Below are 25,311 nucleotides of genomic sequence, written 5' to 3' on the forward strand. Positions count from 1 at the left end.
CAAAGAGGATGGATCTAGACTGTTCTCAGTGGTAGCTGATGACAGAACAAGGAGTAATGGTCTCAAGTTGCAGTGGGGGAGGTTTACGTTGGATATTAGGAAAAACGTTTTCACTAGGAGGATGGTGAAACACTGGAAAGGGAGATGGTGGAATCTCCTTCCTTAGAAGTTTTTAAGGTCAGGCTTGACAAAGCCCTGACTGGGATAATTTAGTTGGGGATTGGTCCTGCTTTGAGCAGGGGGTTGAACTAGATGACCTCCTGAGGTCCCTTCCAACCCTGATATTCTATGATTCTATGAACATTGAACACTGACAATGAACAGTAAGAAGGAACTGAAATAGGGGCAGGGTGCCTCCACCTCTTTATACCTCAGCTCAGAGCACTAGGGACATCAGTGCACAGACATGGCCACCACTATGGATATGGTTAGGGAAAACTCTCTGGCACCAGTACACAAGACACACACACACACCCCTAGTGTAATGGACATATACAATCATTCAAAGAAGAACCACAATTATCTTTTCAAACTTCCTGAACAAAAAAAATCCTTTACCAGTAGAAAAAATAATACAATTAAATTATATAAACTGCAGAAGCATTCATACAGATTTAGAAATCAGTTATAAGATTAAGACGATTAACTTTGAGTGAATAAAAATAATTAACTGCGAATGGAGGTATTTGAACCACTTTTTCCTGGAAAAGGAAAAGAAATAAATGGCTAAGAAAAAAGGCAACTCCTATCACTATAAAAAAGGTTAAAAAAATTCACAAGACTCTGTCAGCATAATTTTGAGAGACAACATGGGCAAGGTAATAGCTTTTATTCGTCCAACTTCTGTTGGCAACAGAGACAAGCTTTTGAGCTACACAGAACTCTTCTTCAGGTCACCTGAACCAACAGAAGTTGGTCCAATAAAAGATATTACCTCATCCACCTTGTCTCTCTAATATCCTGGAACCAACATGACTACAACAAGCATAAAGCATAATTTTGAGTCTATTAAAGTCTATTTTAATCATTTTGCTTTATTATCTATAATTAAAATGAGGACATTGCTTAGTTTTCTGTCATTCTCTCTTCATATTAAACCACAACTATATTAAAGTAACATTAAGCACTTGACATAATCCCACTGATAAGTTACATTCATGGAAGAGCAATATGCAAGTAATTTGTAAATACACAAATTGCATCAGGACCGTTTTTCAGAGGTGCCAAGCACCTGTAGCTCCCATGGTTTTCCGTTGAAAAAGTGGGTGCTCGGCACATGTGGAAATCAGGCCCCTACTCTTTTACCTATTTATCCGTCCAGGGAAATTATTAAATGAAGTAGTAGCTGTAAACCCATGCTGTCACATGGGTTTAATTCGTAAAGTTGTGTGTAAAAAAGCCAAAAATGGCTGAGCACTTAAAAATTGCATAGCAACAGACTTTGAATCCCAGTGATGACTGGTGATGTTCTAAACAAAAAGAGTTCTCAACCATGTTTGAAGTTGTTTTAATTGCTTTACACTGACTCAGACATTCTAGCCTTCAGAGTGATGTTTGTAGTTATTGTGGGTGCTGGTTGTGTCTATGGGGGAGTTGTGCTAGAAGATTTCTGTGGATTTCCGTGGGTGGTGAAGAAGGGGTGTGTGCTGCCATGAGGGGATGTATGTCTTTGGAGTTAGGGTGTGATGGGGTATTTTTTTCAATTAGAACTTAACAGTGAGACACACTAAAAAATGAAGTTCCAGGTATATCTAGAGCTAGCCTGTCCCATTCATATAATAAAAGTAATCTCGGATTATTTTATCTTTCCTCAATTACTGTGTATGCTGGAAGAGCGGTTAAGCAGAAAAAATTGAAGCCAGCAAAGTTGCTTCAAGGGACAATATTTACAAAACAAAAGCAAAACATTAATATAAGGTGAAAAGGAAACAAAATTCCCCAGTTTGCAGTTCAACCTATTCCCATGAAACTTGAATGTGGAGCCTAAATTCTGAAAGGCATTCCTGCTCACTCAACCAAACAGTTGTATTATAGTCCTTCTCATGAGCATCTGTGCAGGGGAGGAACCTAAACTAAGGCCGAAACCCTTGTTAAACACTAAGCAGGTAGTGCCCCTATATCCTGTTACACACACTTTTTAGCAGTTCTGGTAATATTTTCTTCACTTTAGAATATCAAAACACTTTCCCTGTACTGTATATTCTTTCTTCTTTGACAATTAAATGACATATCTAGACACCTTACTAACTCGTCAAATAGTTCTGGAAATAAAAGAGAAAACTTGGTAACATGGAAACAAACATTTTATATTGTGATGAATCCCCGTAAGTACCAGAACATCAATATAATGTTACTGGAAATAATACAATTATGTTTCCAAACACTGTCAATAGTGTTCAGAAGCATTGCTAGAACTCAATTTAGAAGCACGAAATATCAATCTGAATTTACTGGTAACTGTCTCAGATAAAAACTGTCACTTCATAAATGATTTCAAATGAATTAACAGGCTAAGTGAGCTTCCCATTTGTCTGACTTTAGTCCTGGCTTGAATCATAAATTGTTCACCTGAGAAATTTGCAGAAACCCCTCACAGGAGTCTACAGCCTGTTCCATTGAAGACTCCTTGTCACAAGTTGGCAAAGGCACCTGAGATCAGTCTTGCTCGCAACCCACTGATAATTAGTGACCCCAGCTGAAGGTGCTAGGGACATTTAATTATAATAACTACTTCCAGCTGTGGGGAGAGAAAAAGGGTTGAGAACTCAGAGTCTGCGAGGACTAGGAGTCAAAAGCAGTAGAAGAGTACTGCTAGTGAAAGTCATGACTTGCTAAAGAGCTGGGGCTGGCCTCCTGAGAACTCAAAATATTACAAACAAAATGCTAGCAGATACACATGCTGATCAAGTTTAGATTCACTGGGACACATTTGCCGCATGGGCCTGAGGTTTCAGTTCTGGACAAAAAGGAGTTAACAGTCATGGTGTCCTCAAGCAGGGAGAGCCCTTGACTCTGAATTACTTCTCATTGATGTCAACTTGGCCTGAGTTTCTTGACCTTCAGAGCGTACAGCAAGGTTAATCTATTTATGCAGGCTTTCCCCCTACCTGAAGTTGCCTTAGTAGTTTGTTTCATGTGGGCTGCCTTCTGTCAGTTTGTTATTTTAGAAACTATTTTTGGTAATAGTTTTCCATAGATATAGAGGCTACTGTGGGTTTATTTTAATAAGATAAGGTTTTAAAAATGTAAACATGGGGAGGCGGAGGGAGAGAAAGGATGGAGAATGAATACAGCACAAATCCCTTCACAGTAAGTTCTACAATCTCTTGCTAATAATGAGAGGATGATAGGAGACTAAAATAAATAGCTCATGTAAAAGAAAAAAAATCAGTACACTATACCAGTGTTATAGACATATGGAACATAGGTTCAATAGAGATAATTTACTTCTGAGAGACAGACAGTACTGTACCTACTAGAAAACAGCTGCTTAATCCTCTCATTTATTATCATCTTGAATAACAATAAAAGTGGAAAAACAGTAATGAGGATTCCAAGGGATTTAAAATAATTTAATTTTTCATGCTAACTACAAGCTCCTTCTCAAGGGGAAAAAGGAAATATGTCTTGAGGTCAAGATCAAATAAGTTTAAAACTGTGGATGTGGTTACTGTCCCTCAAAGCATGAACCTCCCACAACCCTGGACTCCAAAGGATCAGGGATCTACATGTGGGGAGATTGAAAAGAGTAAGCAGCATCAGATCTGTCCAAAGCCACCTCAACCAGGAATGTTTAAATGGTAACATGGTGCGAGGCGGCTTCTTTAACTTTTCAACAGACCCCTCACTGTGCTGTAGAACTGAATGGGATAAAAAGTGAGTGGGATGAGAGGTGCATGGATCAGAAGTTCTTTTCCTATTGCAATTTATTTTATTTATTTACTCAAAGAAACATAGGCACTTCCTCTTTTGATAATCATTTTTTTTAATTCTAAAATATATTAAGGAAAGCATTGCTCACAGCTCCATAGTTAAAGATGAGTCTGTTTTGCACATAAAAGTAGGAATACACCCACTTTCTTACATATGAATACAGAGTATGCTCCCCCAAAAAATTACAGCACTTATTCAATTTTACAAGTAAGCTGGTTAATTGGTCTCTTAGTTAAAATTCACTTTTAAAATGGTTCTTTTAAGGAATTACGTGCAGCACCAGAATATTTTTTTGGTCCTGAATTTTCTTAACAATGAAACATAAATGCTTCAGTTTCCCTTATATTGTAACTAAAAATTACTGAAATTTCATGTATTGCCTATATTTGAAAACAATGGCTAATCACAATTTTTTCCATGTTTCTTCATAGCTAAAAATGTCTCCTTCAACAAGTATATTATAGAGAATTCCAAACGGAACTGCCCTCTTTCAAAAGGGTGTCGCCTCCCATTGATTTCAATGGGATTGAGACCACTGATTGCTTATTATTATTTTTTAGCATTTGTAGTATGACTGTTCTTAAACGTGTGACTACTGGCTTCACTCTCATTGTAAGTAATGGGAGGCAATAACCATTTTGAAAGAGTGTACCTAGTGAGAACAATAGGAAAGTTGTAGACATTTTAAAAGAAGACAGCTCCTCATGAGTTTCTCTGAAGGAAAATATTTTTAGACACCAGCCTCTGGTGACAAATAAACCTCCAGTTATGAAAAATAGTTTCCAATATTCCTGTGATCTCATTATTTTGGAGCATTTTTACCTCCTCATGATCAGAGGTGGAAAAAAATCAAATACATCTTTAAAAAAAATCATTTCTTCTAATCTCGGTCCACAAACACTAAACTGCCCTAATCATAATCCTGTATTTATTGCATTCTGTCACTACTGGGCAGAGATACAGTTGTATGCGCACCCTAACTGTGCATTTCCATACTTTAACGTGTTTGGATTTCTTTTAAGTTTAACCTTAACTCTCAACTTCCTAGGTTTACAATGCTTAGTTTGGGGAAAACTACAACATCCCTGCAATGTATATTACTCTACATTTTAAATTTTGTGTGTATAATTTAAAATATAATTTTATTAACTAACTCCATTTTAATATAGTTTTTGTCTGGAAATATGTACATAAAATTATATACTTATATTCTAAGATTAATAATCCTCTAAAACTAATCTATTCAGGGGAGTGACTCAGTATTTGTGTATAGCTACAGTGCCGAGTACAATGTGGTTACAATCCCTATTGGGGCCTCTGGATGCTATGTTAATATATTATCATTAATATTTCTATTAGAGTAGGGCCTGGAATTCAATCAAACATTGATTGCCCACCACGCTAGGTACTGTACACACAAGCAACATGGAAGACAGAGTTTGCAGTGCAGGTGTCAGGCAAGAGAAAACAGGTGAACGAGACAAAGAAAGGTTGGGAGTTGGTGGGAAATAAACAGAATTTAATATAGATGCCAAAATCCATGATAAATATTAAATACGACCACAAAATTTCTAGAGAAGACTGACATATTGTTTCACAGGGCCCTTCTGTGAACATGGTTTCAGAAGTAACTCCTGTACAAATGTATGTTTCTCAGGGACCTCTTTTTAAGCAGACTCCGCAGTTTAAGCCAAATTTATTTTTGTGGATGTTGGTTTATTTTGCCATCACTGACATTAAAAGGATACAGTGTCCTCTGAAATCAGCAGGAATGCTAAAAGTAATGCAAAGGCAACTATTAAGGGACAGCGCCACACTCCACTAATATTAAATGAATACATTTCAAATCATTACTGACAGTAGAAAAAGTAGTGTTCACTGTCTGGGGGAGAAAGACTAAAAAGCTGGCCATAAATTTGTTGGCAGACATCCAGTGTTTTTTTCAGTTCACAACTTCAGTGAAGTGATATTATAAATACAAGGACAGAATTATATATTCTCTATGGAGACGACAATATGCCCTTTATCTCTCCGTGGTCAAACTGGTAAGCCTGCATGTCCACTGACAGCAACGAAAGGGGTTTTTTCCCCTCAGAGAAAGGGCTGCCAGAATGGGGCCCCCCTTTTCTCTTTAATGCAGGAAGGAGGAGGAGTAATAGAAATCTATAGAACACCAGTCTCTAATAAATGCTTAAGTCCATGCAGGAATAACAGATGATCCGCTTTCAAGATTCCATTAGAGGGGCAGCACAGAACAAGAACCGCCATGCCCAAAGGCTGTCTTGGGGTTTCGGGTTCTGTGGGAGAGAAGGAAGGAGTCAACAATGAAAAACCTTAGATGTTCTTTGTAGGTGTAGTAATTTGTAAAACTGAAAATGGTACTGTAGGTCAGAAAAGGAGATTTATATTCAAGGTGGAGGAACTCTTCTCTGGACATTTATTGGTGGGTTATGAGTATTTGCCATCAGCAATCCATTCTCAAATTGTAACGGCTTGAAGTGGTGGTGATGAGTCGAATGAAATTTTCTGCCAAGCAGTTCTTAAAATAACTAGATGTCATCAAAAAAAGTGTTCTTCATTTATTTTCCAAGCTGTGGAAATAAATATGCATTTCTCATATCCACTCATTCAGGGTGATATTTTCTGGCGGTTAAACTATGAATGTGTGTGTCAAGTAGTCTACTGGTACAGAACAGATAAAAATGTTCAAATATTCATCTATGAGCCATGACAAAAGTAATAAAGTGTGAATGCTTTTCTTTTGTTAAGCTATTGTTACGTACATTTCTGTGAACAAGCAAGCAACAAGATTAACTAAAAATAATATTTTAACAAGTGAATAAACTCATTTATATTAATATCTCATTAAAATGCACCTTTTAGTAATAATATTAAACAATCTATCTACCTTAATTTTCAAATTAATTAGACTGAAAACAAGGTCTGATTTAGATATTCATTTTCTTGTTTTACACTCAAACTTTCAAATACTTTAAGTCCGATAAAATGCCTGCTTATGGAAATTGAATTTTTTTTTATTGGCTAGAAGGAAAACACAATTTCAGAGAAAGCTACTTCTATATGATATTGAACTGACATATGGCAAATAACATTATGTTTATTTAATATAAAATTTTATAGACGTGCCTCGAATGACAACTAAATTAAACACAGTGCTTTTGTTGTCCCTGCACAAACAGAAGTGGTATGGCTTTCAGATAAATGCAAAAAAAAATACACTTGAATAATATACAAGTTGTGACACAAACCAACAAAAAACAGGAAGTGTGAGGTCAAGACAGACTCTTCACTCATAACTCGTGCCATTTTTAAAACAAAGGTACAACTTTTGCAATGTTAGGGATGTCAATTTTATTTCTGAATTTTCCGTCACTGTCTTATGGATTTTAATTAAATTTCTTTTTTTAACAGAAAAAAAAAATACTTTCCTGGATTGTTGTAAGACAGAAGTCTCCAGATAATGGAGTATTTTAAATTTTGCATATTTACAGCATTATCAATCCCTACACAGGCTACTCACTCATAAGTGATAATGAAGTGCACATTAATGCAGTTTCCTATTAAGTATTCCATAGCAAGGCCTACTTGCCCCTCTCAAACGACTGGAGATTGGAGACCAATATCTCTTATGCAGAGGCCCTTTGCCTCCTGCACTGGTTTCCACCTCTTTCCTAGCTTTAATAATATTATTTCAACTTTAAAAAATTGTCATTGAAATGTATCAACTCAGGCACACAATATAGACACTCACTATATGCTATGAAGATAAATGATAATGAAAGAACTTCAATTAAACTGGGGGTGCAGCCTTTTCTGCAGATCCCAGTGTCCTTAGCCCTACTATTAGCTGATAGAGCACCTGTGCCTTTGCTCACCTATTTTCCTTTCTTTTTGTCTCTCTCCTCCCATGTAACACACAGGCACAGAGTAGCCAACTACATGCAGAACATTCAAGCTTCAACCTTCAAATGAGATTAAATCAATGGCCCTCATCATACACCAAGCACACCATCTTTTACTTTACCATTGTCCTCTGGGATTCATGGGGAAGCAGAAAGCTACTGTTTGCATCTATATGTAGGATCTGACGGAATAGAAAAATAATCTAGCCACAACTCTGAAACAAGGTCCATCTGATGTCCAATATCTTGAACCCTGCCAAATGGATTCAGGAAAACCCCTCCTTATATGTCACTTACTCTATGTCATGTCTTGATATATAAAAAGAGATGAACTACACCCATCAGAAAATGCTTGCCAGTATGAGGAAGCAATCATCCAATTATCTGCACTCTCACTCACAAACACCTCTCATGCTATCAACATATAGTTTATTTTGTGGCCAGAAAACCCATACCACCTACCACCCAGCCCTGAATACAGTCCAGACACTAGCTTCTCCCAGTTCTCTCCAACCATCACAACAATCTCGACTGTCTAGCCTGCAATCAGTACCAGGCCACTTCATTTCTTGTCCCCTACACTACTTTTCTGAAACTTTTGAACACTGTCACCCATTAGGAAAATGAAACTAATCATGACCATGCTGCAACCCTGCTGCCCCTCCCATCCTTGGAGTCTCTCCTCTGACCAGGGAATGCCCCCATGCATTGGAAAATACTGTCCAACACACAGTGATTAATTTGTAATGAAAAAGGTGCCGGGGCTCAAGTAATTAGGAGCCAGGGCTCAAGCAATTTTTTCACTTTCATAACTTATGCAGCAAGCCCAGAAGTGTCAGGGCTATGAACTGCCAAGTGTGGAGGTGCTGGGGCTCAGCCCCGGCACAAATTAAGCACTGCCGACACAGAGGATTATTGGAAGATGAAGAGCAAAACCCTAAGAGCCTGTACTCCCATGAAGAGGTATTGTCCATAATGCTAATGACATTGCTAGCCACTAGGAAGCTCAGGGTGCAACCTGCAATCTCAAGGGGAGCAATCAGAGGCTATTAGCCCATCATAGCCCCAGATGGATTGGCCATTACACTGAAGAATTTACACTGAGAAATTTATGACCCTGAATGGCGGACTACTCAACTAGTCTAGCTGTTCAGTCTTCAGTGTAATATCGCAGGAGGGGCTTTGCATGGCACTACTGCTATTTCTTTTCAGAAGTGAAAGTGGGCCGGTACGGCGTACCAGTAAGAAGTGGCCGCCAGTATGGGCCCGTACACAGCTGACATTAAAGGACCCTCCTTAAAGCGTTGCCGCAGCAGCGCTTTAACATCACTGCCCCTTTTACCCCCCACCCTGGGCCACTTAGGGGGGGGGTGCAAAAGGACCAGTTGTCTCGAGGCCTGGCAATTTAAAGGGCCCGGGACTCTGGCCGCTGCTGCCAGAGCCCTGGGCGGAGCAGACAGGGCAGCGTGAGCCGGGCAGCGCTGAAGGGCTGGCTGGGGGAGTGTTACCCCAACCCCCACCCCCACCCCCTCCGCCTGAGGCCTTGCCCCTTCCGTGGGCCTGGAGCCAGGCCCCCGTACTGGTAAGACTTTTAAATTACTTTCACCCGTTTCTTTCTCTCCTAGCAGTACTCTTTGATGTCTGTATTTCAGAGTGGTCCAAGAAGTTTGTGCTTGCTGCTCTAACTTTTAGCACTCTGCACTACCTCCAAGCTGCTACTCAGTAAACAGCTGTGCTGGTGCTCCATTCTGAATCTTCTAGGCTTGCTGCATATGTGTCCCCATGAGTGGGAGAGAATCTGCCAGCTGGAGAAAAACTATCGCCCACTCCATCCAGTCCAGGCCATTGGGATCCAGACTGCCCTCCACTGACAGCACTCGTCCAATAATTCACCTCCATGCACCTCTAGATCTGCACCATTACAGAGGGCTACATGGTCCTGGATGGCTCCTCCTGTTACCATCTTCCTGCTATTACTTTGCTCCCTCCAGACTGAATGCCTACTTGCCTGCCAAGGGTACTGAGTTGTGGAAGTCAGAACATATCGACCACAAACTGCTGTCTCACTGTCCACAGGATTATGGGCTTTGCTGATTGGACCAATCAGACAATGAAGCCACCCAGGGCCAGTGTCTGCTGCATGCACCCACAGATTCAGGAGAAAGTTATGACCGCCCGACACTGGGGGAGAAAAGGTCTACTGATGGGGCTTCTTCTGCCATTGAAGACTCATCTGATTGACTCCTGCTGAAATCACTGCCTCTACCATAAACTGAATGTGGTACCTTGCTAGTGTCCTTTCTTCTTGATGAAGTAGGAAACCATACACTTTTTATTCTCAAAAGGAGGGAATGACCAGTCTGTGAACTATTGGGATTTGGACCCACCAATCACACAGGGGGAAAGTTTTTCATGCCTCCTAGCCACCAATCTGCTACCTCATATGAGAACTCAATGCTTACTTTTCTCATGGAGTGAGACAAAACACAATTCCCAAAGAGTCATGAATTCACATTTACAAGCAATAAATGATGAAGCAAAACCAAGACTGTTTTTCAAGCAGGTTGGGATTAGCCTTATTTTTACAATGACTGAATAGCTGCACTCTCATTGGATGAGAAAAAGGACTTCTCTTGTTCTTTCTCTAACAAAATACATCAGGGTCCTAAAAGTACCAGCTGAGAAATTCAGCTGATCTTTTTAAATAACCCGGTTTCTGATTAACTCACGTTTTATAACTTTTTGGTCTTAATTTTACCAGTCTTTAATTTTCATCCTCGGTCATCAGTTTAATTTGACACAATAGTAATGTGTCTACTCATGTAAATACAGTGCAAATAGGAATATATTTGTCTTTATATTAAAATAATAAACTATTTATTGGCTCTTCTACAAATCCAACGAGTATTCCCTCTGTCAAAACTTATTTATACTATCTGCATCCATAAAATATGAAACAAGTTATCCATTGCTGATATTAATGGGCTATGATGACAGCTGAAATGATCTGTTCTTTCTTTCCTGTACCTAGTGAATCTTACTCAAATGTTTGTGCTTCTATAAAATAATCGTGTTATAGTTAACAGTGTTCATTCATTATAATACTTACGAGAGCAGGTAGCAGTTTGCCATTCTAGGCACTGTCCATATGGAAAGGAGATTATATAGGCATTTGAGTCAACGCATCGTTTTGTACTGCTGCACCACATACACTCCATGGCATTGCTGGTGCAGTTGGAACATGTTGTTCTCAGGGAACATGGTTTTTTGCAAGGTCTAGCATTTTGATTAGGACTAACTAGAAAAAAAGCAGAAAGAGTTTATTCATTTAACACAAATTCAATCCCAATTGTTTTAGCATTATGTAATATTAAAGAGTGTTAAAATATAAGTGATTGTCTCCTGGTTTATTTGTGAACAATTTCAGTCAGACTCACAGTACAGTACATGCAAATACAAATGGCTTTTTACAAAAATTACCCTACTGTTTGTGTAGTCACCTTAAGTCACATTATATCTCCAAAAGACTTCATCTAAAAGTGATTAAAGGAATTTTACTTATATACTGCTTTAGTAAGTTTAACATTAATTGTTCAGTAACGCCAATTTAGTTATGAGCACATGCATTATATAAAATATGACTGCAGGGCTACTGTAATAGGTATGTGTGACAGGGTGCTGAGTAAGGAGGGCTTAATCAGCCCCCTACCACTCCAGCCCCAGTCAAGGGGAATGGATTAGGGCTGGTTGAAGAGCTCTGTGCCTGCCTGGCAATGAGAAATAGCTGCCAGCCTAATTAGCCTGAAACTATAAAGGCTGGCAGGAAGTCAGTCAGAAGACGATGGGGGAAGAGAAAGGCCAGGCACAGAGAGGGGTGGGGACCTCTAGTCTGCAGCTGGCCAGGCCTGCTTCTGGCGAAGTTTGGCTGTGAAAAACCTGTACATAGATAGTAAGGTGGTGGTGGGAAACAGCTATAAATAAAGAGCACTGGTGTTTGCATCAACATGAGGTGTCCCTGACTGATTTGCAAGGGAAGCAGGGGCGGAAACCAGTGGCGCCCAGCTTACACCTCGCTAAAGTGTAGCAATCTATGACCTTCTTGTTCTGTCGCTCTTGTTAGTAAAATAGTGAATAACCATAAACCACAGTTATTTACTTCACTAGTTATATATTTTTCCCTTAAACATTCTGCATCTTATCTGAGAGTGAGAGTTGCCAAATGAACATCTGCCCCCTGGTGTATACATTAGCACTCAGTACAAATTCAAAGAGAAAATAACAAGGGAAACATTATTTAATGTATAAGAGGTTTTTACTGCAGACAATATTTGTCTATCTTAGTCATGGTATGTGTAATCTCTGAAAAGTTATATTCTAAATAAAAATTACTTGTATGTTTTTCTGTTGCATTTTCTTTTGATTACAAATAAAGCTGTAACATGTGCATCAACACGAGCATAGTAATTCTTAACTAAGACCAGTATATAACAATATTGGTAGAGTAATATTTTTCTATTATAAAAGGGATTTTCACAGCACTCCTGTAATAAATGTTGACTAACCCCACACAGCTATTATGTACTTTGTGTATTATTGATTATACAGATAAACAGCTTTATAGAAAATAAACTTAATCTTCAAGTCCTTCCTCAGCCCTTAATAAGGCAAAAACTCCCAATGTTTTGAGAGAGTAAAGACAAGTAAAAACTGAGTAAGGACTTCAGGCTTTGTCCCACTAGGCATAAATTTGAGCCACAGCTTGCTATAATTATAAACAATCTTTTACTGTGAAAAAATTTAAAAAAAATGTGATGGAACTTTAAAAGGGAATCCCAGAAGCCCTGAATTTTCTTGACCTCCACATCTGCTGAAACAGTTCAATAGCAAATAAAATTTGCATCAATAGCAGATGGAGATTCTGATGCTAAACTTGGAAAATACTCTAACAGTTTGTCATCTGCATTCTTCAGTTATTTAACACGTCATTACACCGTGCCACATCTGTTTATTCTTTGATAGAGAGAAATATAACAGAGTACAATATCTATTACTACAAAACAGCAGCATGAGGAACAGAAACAATAGGAAACAGACTCAGTCAGCAGTAGCAACAAAATGCAAATTTACTGTGTAATTACACTGCTATTTGAAATACTGCAAGTTGTGCATAAGACAGCCAGAGGATTGTTGGAATGCATGTTTTATTTATGGAATTTAACAACTTTGAGAATTTTGACACCAAAAACCTTCTTTATATATGAGTGCACAACAAAAAATTAAATACTTTTAAATGCCTTTTATGTTAGTTTGCACACAAGGCTTTCTACTACATTAGCAAACTCAAAAGGAGGGGAACAAAGACAACAGAAAGAAGATATATTAGGATCACTTTCATCTCTATAAACTTTGTTCATCCTGTAATCTTTAGGACAACCTGTAAATTTTAACCATTTGCACAAAATGAGAGCATTGTTCATATTTACTGAATTATATTTACTTCCTTTCCAAAGGGATAAGTGATCTCCCTCTACAGCAGCAGTTCTCAAACTGTAGGTCGGGATCCCAAAGTGGGTCGTGACCTCGTTTTAATGCGGTCACCAGGGCTGGCATTAAAATAGCTGGGGCCCGGAACCAAAGCCCAAGCCCCACCACCCGGGCCAGGGTTGAAGCCCAAGCCCAAAGGCTTCAGTCCCAGGTGGCAGGGCCCTGGGTACAGGCCCCCTATGTGAGGCTGAAGCCCTTGGGCTTTGTCCCCTCCCCCCTCCCTGGCTCAGGCTTTGGTCCCTCCCTACTTAGGGACATGAAGTAATTTTTGTTTTCAGAACGGGGTCGCGGTGCAATGAAGTTTGAGAACCCCTGCTCTACAGAGTCTTATATGACCACACATTACACTGTCACCAATCATCTTAGACAACTTGGGGACCTTTCCTCCTTTTCATGAAGGACAGGGCTAGGAGAAGGTTTTAATATTAACTATTAGGTAAGTGTTTGCAATGTTTTTCTGTATCCTCCAGAGACCTTTATAAGTTTTTTTTTTAACACAATGAACTAGTTTCTATGCAAATGTCTCTTTTAAACTAAACATTAACGTTTATGTACTAACAATATTACTACTTGTGGATGCTCTGCCTCTTAGCACATATACAGATCATTTCTTTTTGACAGCACTTTACAATTTTTATATAATTAATCCTCAGGTACATATTATCATCTGCATTTGATGGATGGAGAAACAGATTCAGAGAAGGCAACTTAGTCAAGTGATTTGCCCAAGACCACCACCAGAGAGTGAGTGGGAGAGTCAGGGTTAGAATTTAGGAGGTCCTGTTTCCCAACTTGTGACTCAAACCATTGGGCCATCCTTCTCAGTGGTAGTAAACAAATTAATTCACTCACATTTTTGGACTTTTTTCTTGTAAAATAAAGAAAATCCTCTCCCGTCACAAGGAAATTTTGAATCTCAATAGAACTGTTAGCAACTTGGGATCTGTGACAAGCTTGTCTTCACACTGAAGTCCCAATCCTCAATTTTAAAACACGCGAGCAGTCCCATTGAAAACAACAGAACTACTCATGTGCTTCCTATTAAGAATCTGCATAAGCATTTGTATCGGGGTCTTAGAGATTAGACAGCACTGTGGTGTGATTTATTGCAAAAGCAAAATCATGAAGTACAGTATGTTTTATCTCTCCATAGATTCTCAGAGAAAGAGAGAAAAAAATTCTTGGTCCCCTTATTGATTACAATTTCCTTCTTATATGTCTTTCAAAACTAGACTCAGACCCCAACTCACAACAGTTCATCCTTCTTATAATGTAAGAGTGGTGTAGGTAATTCACCACAGCTAGACCAGGCTTGTTAGTTTGCAAACATTTGCTTACCCAAGGATGACTGTTAACCACTTGTCTCCTAACTTCTCAGCATGGGTTTATACACACTGTTAAAAGAGCCTCCAACTACCTTCTGCTTCCATAAGGGGAAGGGGTAACTGGGTCCTTTAAAAACTGCCCAGAGAAAAGATGAATAAAATAGCTGTTTTAGTTAAACGTCTGTGTTATTAATTTAAATGGAGAATCTGTGATTAATCAGCAAGATTCATATATGAAATATGCTTTAGCAGCATCAGCTTTGTTGAACACAAAAGGTGAACAGCAACTTTTATATACAAACCTCCAAGGTCAGGTACTAATTTTGCCTTGGAACTCTCTGATGTAGCTATTGCTAATATGCAGACTATGCCAGGTGGGGTAACTCTCAAAGAAAAGCATGTTGCTTTTGAGAACGTCATTTGCTTTCCAAGATTAAAAGCTTCACTTGCTTTTAAACATTAAAAGCAAAACCTCCCCGCAGCTATTTACTAGAATTTTTCCCACATTCCTTCTGTACAACACAAAAATGCCAAACAGTCTGTTCAACCATTTTAACAGCAGCATTTTGGTATGGGAGGTTGCTCACCAACAGGTTTTTCACAGACAAGACCATCTGCCTTAGCGGTGCATGGATTCGCTTTCAGCCCTGCCACCTCTGCTCTTTCTAGATATGCACAGAATCCAGAGTCATTTGGTTCTCCAGGAAGCCACTGCAGTGTCGTATTTGTGAAAGGAGACATGTCATCCCATCCCCAGTAGGAGATGTTGATCTTGCGCAAACCTACCCAAGGTGATATTTTCTATAAAGCAGAATGAAAGGGACATGAAACAATTAGTTAACAGTCAACTACAACAATGCTTTTTTTCTTTTTTGGCCTAAGATCAATAGCTTCATACTGCATTCAGAGTGGAGCTAACAGTGATTTCCCCCACCATTTCTCATATTTGGTAACATTTAGTTATTGTCAATACAGTTTTCAACTCATTTGTTCGGCCTTTCTGAAAGCTGAAGAAATCTATATGCTTCTGTTCTGTTAAAAATCTACATAATTCTGTCTGCTTAAAGTCAGCTCTATTGTGTGGTATCTGATCAACAATTAAAGACCTAATAAGGCACTCAGAATAAAGTTTTCCCTCTTGCTACTGTGCTAGTCATTAACTGCCAGGGACAAATGGATAACGTAAATGCAGGCAAAGCAGTAGTGACACATAAAAACAAAGGCTCAATAGACAGAAAACATGGAGGCAAATATTCCTCTTTCAAACAGGACTATGTTGATGCAAACTAGGTACTCTTTTTTTTTTTTGAGCTAGCAGTATCCACATGGGGCAGTCAGAGCACAATGCTTTGGTATGCTCCGCAGTTGATACCTTCGTACTCCATCCTGTGACGCAGTGTAGACATAGCCTCAGTGATATACCCAGCGTTTCCCAGGAAATCTTTGGGAGAGCTGAAAATGAAACCCCCATATCCTGAATCCCAGTCTAGTGTTTTAACCACAAGTTCCTTTTTCCTCCTTCATCAAGTGCTCTGCTCAACTCGTCATTATGCCAAGGAACAACCCTGCATCTCTCTCAGGGTTACTGTTTAAGATATGCAAGATTATTTGTATAAAACAGATACCTCTGGATTATTAATTAATTCTAAGTAAATCTTGTTTATTGCTTAAACAATACACTGTTCAAAGATTCACAAAAAAGTCTCATTGTTCCACAAAGCATTGCACTTTATTCATATCACTGTCTTAAAAATATCTGATTTAAATAGAATATATTCAGCAGATCATTAATATTAATAGACAATAATAATGAATGGCTGAAAATGTGGCAAGCCTATTTTATGGGGAAGATATCCAACAAAACTCATTTAGATATCAGAAGATTTTTAGTATTAAATTAACTGTATGGGCTTTCAGTAGATGTCTTATTTACACTACATACAGAACAGTAGTATATGATTGGATACCAAACTTTTGGTCAATAAGAAATGTGAATTTGACAATAAAAGATTTAAGAGTTGGTGCAGAAATCTGGTTAGAACATCCTTCAGTTAAGAGCGAATATATATGCCTTCCCGTACAGCTGGCCACAATACATGATTAGGAAGGCCTTAATTCTCCACAATGTCCCAGCTATACTAAAATGTAGTTGAGAAGGACTCCCTGATTCAGAGCCACCCAGCCCCAGTCCAGGGTCTTCTTTCTCCTGCTGGCTTGGACAAAGACCTCCCCCACCTCTGAAGCAGCACAGATAGGCATTTTCCTCTGGCCAACTCCGGCTACTTACACAGCACAAACGTGGTTGGAGTATTCATCCCTTAATAATTTTATTAATAGATGTAAGCAGAGTTTTTTTATTTTAAATATTTCTCAGAAACAAAATTCAATATTGTCTCATCACAATAGTTCAACAAAATCAACTGCTTTATTGTAATGTATATCTGAGTGAGTCGAACATTAAATACATCAAAACTGATACTAACACTATAGTTAGACATAGCAGTGTCTCTTTGTTTAGTCATTTATAAACAGACCATTTATCCTCCAAAGTAACTTGTAACTTAAAGCCATTCAGAGGGAGGATTTATAACGGTATATTACATCCACAATACTGTACCTCAGTGAAAATCAACTGCATGCTAATTTCATTACTTAATACTTCCATTCCGCACAAAAAAGTTATTGCTGTTGAACAGAGGAAGCCTTTTCCAAAAACGTATAGGTCATCCCCATATTGACCAGAACCACCTAACAACCACCAACCTCACCAAACTCATCATCAGAAGCAAGCTTTCCATAGACCAGGACACACCAATTCAAAGTAGCACCAGACACTGACAGAACAACAAATGTGAAACTTGCATATATCTCCACTGCTATGATGATCAATATCCTCCCCACAAATACACTTTTCAATATCCGTAAGTCCTACACATGCCTATTATAACATGTGGTGTACCTCATCTTGTGGCATCAAATGCTCCAACGTGTGTAAAACCAGACAACCACTATGATCTTGAATGAACTCTCACAGAAACAAGATAAAAGACAAAAACACCCTATCACCCATGGATGAACACATTTCACAAAGCAATCACTCTGTATCTGACCCCTCAGTCCTCATCCTTAAAAGAAACCTGCTCAAAACCTTAAAAGATGAGCCTGGGAACTTAAATTCATAACTCTGTTGGATTGGACTTAACAGAGACACTGGTTTTATGGATCATTACAACAATTTGGAACACACCCTACTGCCTGCTAACCATTACACGCACACTTCAAGTGGTGTCCTACAGCATGTTAAACATAAGGGTTTTATATAATTTGTCCCATCATGTATTTAGTGAAACACTCTGGTTACTTTCTCCAGACTTGAGGAAGAGCTCTGTGGAGCTCAAAAGCTTGTCCCTTCTACAATCAGAAATTGATCCAAAAAAGATATTACCTCACCTACCTTAACTCTTATATCCTGGAACCAACAAAGCTCAAACAATACTACAAACAACACAGATGGGAATAGCTGCACTGCAGAAAGGACAGGATTTGAATCCTGGAGATTTTGCCTTTGCCATGTCCAAGGGGGTCCAGTGCTGGGGCACCTCCCAAACATGAAGGCTTCTTCCTACTTTTCTTTTTCTGCCAACAGGGTTTCAAAATAGAATTTTAACTATACTAATTATATCTAGAACACGAACTACAACTAATAAATGCGTAAGGAAAGAATTGCTCAGTGCACAGAGATGCCTCAACCACAAGTAATAAGAAGGAACTGAAAGTGATCTTGACCACTCCATGGGACAGCATACAGGGTGTGGGTGCAGCCCCAACAGACACTGCTATTCAAAAAGATTCCAATCTCCTATGCCTGGGGGTGCATACACACCAGGAGTAGAATGCACGTGGACAATCACTCGAAAAAACACTACTGTGCTTCACCAATGTAAGAGATTGCACTTATAACAAAAGGGGTTATGAATGTTAATTTTTTTGGATTATTTCCTATTAATATCAAGCCAGATCAATCATGGATGAACCTGAAAAATGGGTAATAACCAAGATCAACTCCCGATTGGTAAATGTCATGTAAGATCAAAAAGGATTTCCACTGAAATAAAATATTCTTATTAGAGGAAGTTGAATTAAGATTTTTAAGAAAATTACGAGACTGTTTGCCTGAGCACCAGAAGGAAAATCTTGTCTCAAACCTTTTCAAGTTTCCATAATTAAAATAATAGCATTTCAAATTCCTGCATAGCATCCAAATATTTCTGCCTCTGATGTCAACACTAGACTAAATGACAGGCCTATATTTCATGCCATTGATGTCTATCCATAAGTAGAGGAAAACTACCGTTTTCACACAGATAATAAAAGCAGCTACTTACTCTGACAGCGTGACTTGAACCTTTTCACCAGGACTCTCAATTGTATCTATAGAAAGACAGAGCACACGGCTCTCTGCAATTTTATGGTAGCATTATTTTAAACAACATGACCTGCCACTGTCACTATTGGACATTCATTTTATACATTTAAGCCCAGAAAGGGTCACATTGTGTATTTTTCTCTATGTGCATGTATGTAATGTTACATATACACAAAGTCTCCAAACACAGATTAGTTTTGAGACCTCATAATATAGTTCTCCTTTACAGGCCGTTGGCATTATTTTAGTGATACGGTAAGTTTCTATCTCTAAGAATATTTTACACAACTTTTGCTTACGTTGGCAGGAGGGAGGGAAGAATAAGTAAGTTTTATAATACTTTCTCAATTTTATTTTTAAATAGAAAAGTGTAGGGCAGGATTTTTTTTTAAAGGCTTATGATATTGGGTGCCCACATTTTTGAATTCCGAACTTGAGACGCTGAATTTTCAGAATGTGGGTGCATAGTTCAGGTGGTCCCATTTCAATGCGTTTCAGGTTGCATTCTCAAGAATATTACTTTTGAAAATCTTGGCTGTAAATAACACACATATATTAACAGTAGTGGTGAATATTTATATTGTGGTAGCACCCAAAGGCCCCAACAGGATTGGATGCTGTGCAAAAGAGACAATCTCTGCTCCGTATCTTCAATCCCAAAGCATTTTACAAATAAGATATGCACTGGGAACTCATCAGTTACTGCATAATGCACACCAAATTCCACATAATGCTTTAGGACAGGAAGTGAGGGAGAATATGATATCCAATTAAAACTGCAGATTGAATGTAGGATGGTATAATTTAATAACCACAGCTGAATTTCACCAAGACTCTGCAATTAATGTTCCATGAGATGTTTAGTGACTACATCTAGTCAGGTCCTCGTTGTATTAGTAGCAGCAGTAATAACAACATTCGTATTACGATAGATTCCAAAGGCTGCATTTCTAGTACTCATCCCAAAACCACCATCTATAGGAAATGTGCGCTCCCTAAAAGCATGTGCTTACTCAAATAAAGTATTATATTTTCAGGTTTTTGGGACTCAAGTGAAAATTTTAGAAATTAATAGACAAAAGATGCAAAGATTATAAAAGTAAGTTTGTGACAAAAAAACACAGCACATGTTTCCATTTGATTTTTAGGAGAGCTTTAGGACCTTACAAAATACTCACTAACCTTGCTGGACACAACTTCATTAGAGCATTCCCTCAAGCCCCTATCCCCACCCCACCTCTTCCCACCCCCGCTCCAGCCAGAGCCCTCATCTCCCCCGCTACACCCCAACCACTGCCCCAGCAAGCCCCTGCCTGCACCCCCAGTCAGAGCCCTCATTCTCTCCCACACCCCAAACCCCTGCCCAGAGCCCCCTCCCACATCCTGAACCCCTCATTTCTAGACCCACCCCGAGCCAGGGCCACACCCCCAGCCAGGGCCCTCACCCCTCACGCACCCCAGCCCTCTGCCCCAGCCTGGTGAAAAAGAGCAAGTGAGTGAGGGTGGGAGAGAGCAAGCGACAGAGGGAAGGGGGATGGAGTAAGCAGGGGCAGGGCCTCAGAGAAGGAGTGGAGAAGGTGCGGGCTTTGGGATGGGGCAAAGGTGTTCAGTTTTGTGCGATGAGAGAATTGGCAAGCCTACCCCTACCCCACCTCTTCCCGCCCAGTTCCGCTCCATCTCTGCTCCTCCCCACTTTTCCCAGCACCTCCTACACATTGCAGAGCAACTGATCACAGCGGGTGGGAGGTGCTGGGAAGGAGGTGGAGACGTTGATTGGCAGAGCCACTGACAGGGGCGAGGGGACAGCTGGCTGCCGGTGGGTGATGTACAGCCCTGGAGCACCCATGGAGTTAGTGCTATGACTGTACATCACTGAAATTATAGGAGATTTGGAGCCATTCTTTGCAACGTTTCTCCTTTCACCCACTTCTTTCTAGAGCCACATTTGCCAACTTACAGTTGCTCTTAGCAAGCCATATTCAGCCAGTGTTTAAAAGACAATTGGCCACAGGTTATCTAGTTTATTTAGTATAATCTTTTGCACAATTGATAATAGACTGCCAAAAAACTTTGTATGTTAGATATCCATGTTGATGGGAAGGTATAGTAGATGTAAGAATTATTAAACTCATAGATAAACTGCTGGAGATCTCTGTATCTTTCCAACAGAATACCAAATTATAGTGATAGGTTGCATACTAATGAATTCTCATGTAATTTGGGCCAAATTCTCAACTCAGCTACTGCCATAGCCTTATTCTACAAAGCAAAACTTAGCCTCATAAAAGGCCAACTATTTTAGGAATAAAATGATTATTTAGCCTTCAGTAACTGTGTTTCTTTGGGATGTAATCACTGTGGATCCAGGGTAGGTCTACATACAGCTCACATGCATGAGATGAGAATCTTTTCTAGTAGGAATGACCACCAGGACAGAGCATTTGTCCTGCACCTCCTTTGTTTTTCTGGGTGAGGGCACAGGGGAAGGAGCAGCCTCCCACAGTCCCCTCACAATTTGAGACCGTGTATCCTGAGGAGTCTGGAAAACAGGGATGGATTGTGGGTCATGGAATCCACACTGACTACGACATCTCTGTGACAGATATTTCAACAACATGCAGTGTATTTGGGGACTACTGTATTAACTTTATGAATGTTATCTGTATGTTTGAGCCAATCCTTGGAAGCATGAAAACTTATACGGAGATTAGTCAGACACTATGAGCCCATAGAATATTTATAGATCTTTATATCAATACGTGTTATACGTATTCATGTGTTCCTGGCTCACTTGGTAGATTCCCTGAGGAATCTGGACTCACTATGGGGTGATTAATGCAACCGAAGGCTGGTTATACAGATACCTATCCTTTGAGGCTTCACTCCCTGGCAAAAAGGGAGTGACTGGTTCTGTGTGTTTCAGAAGGCCTGGGAACATGGGCTTTGGTGGTATAAAAGCAGAGTTAAAACTGACTCAACAAATTTTGATCCAACAAATAGACATGACTGTTTATCCAAAGGGGAGGGAGTGAACCCTATTGACGGGTTGGAAAGACTTTGACCTGACAGAACCCCCTATGCAAGATGGGCAACTTTTGGTACACTGTATATGCATTTATACCTTTTTATTGTTTTGTATGGTTTTGCTGCATGCTTTTGTCCTTAAATAAATGTATTCTGCTTTGAAAGAGCTGATTGGTTACATGTAACCGCTGGCATACACTGTTCATAGCTCTTGGAGAGGCCAAAAATACAAGTACTGGACTTTAGTTATATCTGCGGGGAAAAACACAATGCAAGGGGGCTGTAAGCTTAAATCCCTGGTCAAGAAGGATGTAATCTCTTCCCAGAAAGGAGAAAGGTAAAGGCCTGAGAGGGCTTTCTATAAGCAGATCAAGAGGGGGTCAAATGTGTAATTATCCCCAAACTCTGACAACCTCAAAGAACCAGCTACTCTAGAGTAAGTAATCATTCTTTCTTCTTCAAGTATGTGTCAGTGCATATCCTACTGTAGATATCTGGAAAGTGGTATCTTCTCAGGATGGTGGGAACGAAGAGTATCATCTCCTCTTGATTTGGCAGGAACAAGTATGGGAGTCTGTTTGGTGGTTGCATGGACATCCGTAACAGATCTGTCAGCCAGAATGGCCTTGGCAAGTAGAGAGCTATGGGATGAGTGTGACGTGGTCTCATTTGGCTTTGGCCATCACACTGGAGATTAGCAGAATTGGTGTGATGTTGTTTAGGAGGCCTCAATTCCACCACAGGAGGAAGGCATCTGGCAACGATCCCAGGTTCGTGTGCCCTCTGGAATAGAAGTTCAGACACTTGGCATTGTCCTTGATGGCCAAAAGGTCTTTCAGTGGTTTTTCCATACTGACGGAATATTGACTTAGTGATGGATTTCTGCAGTGACCACTTGAGGCCAGCAATAGGCTCTCTGTTCAGGAAGTCTGCCAGATGCTGACGTGCAGTGCTACTGGTTTTATGCCATGCAGGAGAAAAGATTTCCACAGCTTGATTGTTGCTCTACAGAGGGGGACAAGTGGGTGTCCCATGCTTGTTTATGTAGTGGATGGCCAGCATATTGTCTGTTAGCAGCTATGCTACTGGGTGTTTCAGGACAGGGGGAATGCCACATATAGCAGTCTAATGGCTCCAATTCTAAGACAGTTATACATAGTCCAATGTCTTCTGGGGACCAGGTCCCTTGTATCTGCAGATGGTCCAGATGAACTCTCCAGTCTGTCCCCAATATGTCTGTCACCAGTGCCATGGTCAGTGATGGAGTCAAGAATGGTATTCACTTCTGGATACTGTTGGGGTAGAACCAGCAGTCCAACATGAAGCGGACCCAAAGCAGAATAAGGATCCTCCTGCTCAGGTATTTCTCTGGAGAGCAAACTGACTTGAGCTAAAGTTGTAATGGCCACAGGTGAAGTCTAGAACATAAGAATTCCCATCCTGATTCAGACCAATGATCTATCTAGCTCAGTATCCTGTCTTCCAACAGTGGCCAATGCAGGATGCTTCAAAGGGAATGAACAGAACAGGCAATCGCTCAGCGATCCATCCCCTATTGTCCACTCCCAGCTTCTGGCAAACAGAGGCTAGGGACACTCACAGCATTGGGTAGCAACCCTGATGGCTAATAGCCATCAATGGTCCTAGTCTCCATTAACTTATCTAGTTCTTTTTTGAACTCTGTTATAGTTTTGGCCTTCACAACATCCCCTGGCAAGGAGTTCCACAGGCTGACTGGGCATCATGTGAAGTAGTACTTCCTTTTGTTAGTTTTAAACCTGCTGTCTATTAATTCCATTGGATGACCCCTGGTTCTTGTGTTATGTGAAGGAGTAAACAACACTTCCTTATGAGCTGTTCCATACCCCTAATAATTTTTGTTGCCCTACTTTGTACCTTTTTCCAATTCTAATATATCTTTTTTGAAGCAACCAGATCTGCACACAGTATTCAAGGTATGGGCATACCATGGATTTATATAGAGGTATTATGATTTTTCAATCTTCTTATCTATCCCTTTCCTAATAGTATTAATTTTGTAAAACATTTACCAGACCATCAAGGGAATGAACGAAAGCCATAATATGGGAAAAAACAGGTCAAAGAATATTTAGATAAGTTAGATGTATTCAAGTTGGCAAGGCCTAATGAAATTCACCATAGAGTACTTAAGGAATTGGCTGAAGCAATCTCAGAACCATTAGCAATTATCTTTGAGAACTCATGGAGGATGGGTGAGGTCCCAGAGGACTTGAGAAGGACAAATATAATACCTATTGTTAAAAAGGGGGACCCAAGGATTTTAGACCACTCAGCCTAACTTCCATACCCCAGAAGATATTTGAACAAATTATAGTATTAAACAATCAGTTTGTAAGCACCTAGAGGATAACAGGGTGATATAGTAGCCGACATGGATTTGTTAAGAACAAATCATGCCAAACCAACCTCATTTCCTTCTTTAACAAAGTTGCTGGCCTAGTGGGCATGGAAAAGTAGTAGACATGATATATCTTGATTTTTATTAAGGCTTTTGACACAGTGCCAAGTGACATTTTTATAAGCAAACTAGGGAATGTGGTCTAGATGAAATTGCTTTAAGGGGGATGCACAACTTGTTGAAAGACCATACTCAAGTTATCAGTTGTTCTCTATCTAACTGTGGGGTCATAACAAGTGGGGTTCTGCAAGAGACTGTCCTGGGTCTGGTACTTTTCAGTATTTTCATTAACTTCTTGGGTCTTAAAATGGAGAGTATGTTTATAAAATGTTCAGATGACACCAAGCTGGGAGAATTTAATTGCAAGAATTTAAGAAATCAGGATTAGAATTCAAAAGTATTCCTATAAGGTACAATTTTAACAAGAGAATTTATTTAACCTAAGGAAAATGTGCAAGAAAAGGACGTAAAATGAAGCATGTTGTTCTTCAGAATTTCTCAAATCTTTGTTTATGTCTAATATGACATAATGGTCATGGCATTTACTGCATATCAACAAGGAAATAATAATTTGAAATTAATTCCTACTGTTCTGAGGAAAAATTCCAGTATTTAATGAGCTTACAACTTTTGAATATTTGTATGAATTATGATTATTCTTTTCCACTTCCTCTGATTTGCAGAGTAACCAATATC

At 39.5% G+C, this 25,311-nt stretch overlaps 1 protein-coding gene across 1 annotated transcript in view; it reads right to left on the reverse strand.

Moving 5' to 3' along the window:
- The window catches only part of ATRNL1 (attractin like 1), a 990,764-nt gene that overhangs the window by 672,653 nt on the left and 292,800 nt on the right, over positions 1-25,311 (reverse strand). The window contains exons 17-18 of the mRNA XM_074959279.1: positions 15,313-15,526; positions 10,966-11,154 (exon numbers count right to left, since the gene is read on the reverse strand). Coding sequence (XP_074815380.1) covers positions 10,966-11,154; positions 15,313-15,526 — 403 coding nt within the window. The remainder of the gene's footprint in view (positions 1-10,965; positions 11,155-15,312; positions 15,527-25,311) is intronic.

The sequence above is a fragment of the Natator depressus genome, chromosome 7 (genome assembly GCF_965152275.1).
Source record: "Natator depressus isolate rNatDep1 chromosome 7, rNatDep2.hap1, whole genome shotgun sequence".
NCBI lineage: Eukaryota > Metazoa > Chordata > Testudines > Cheloniidae > Natator > Natator depressus.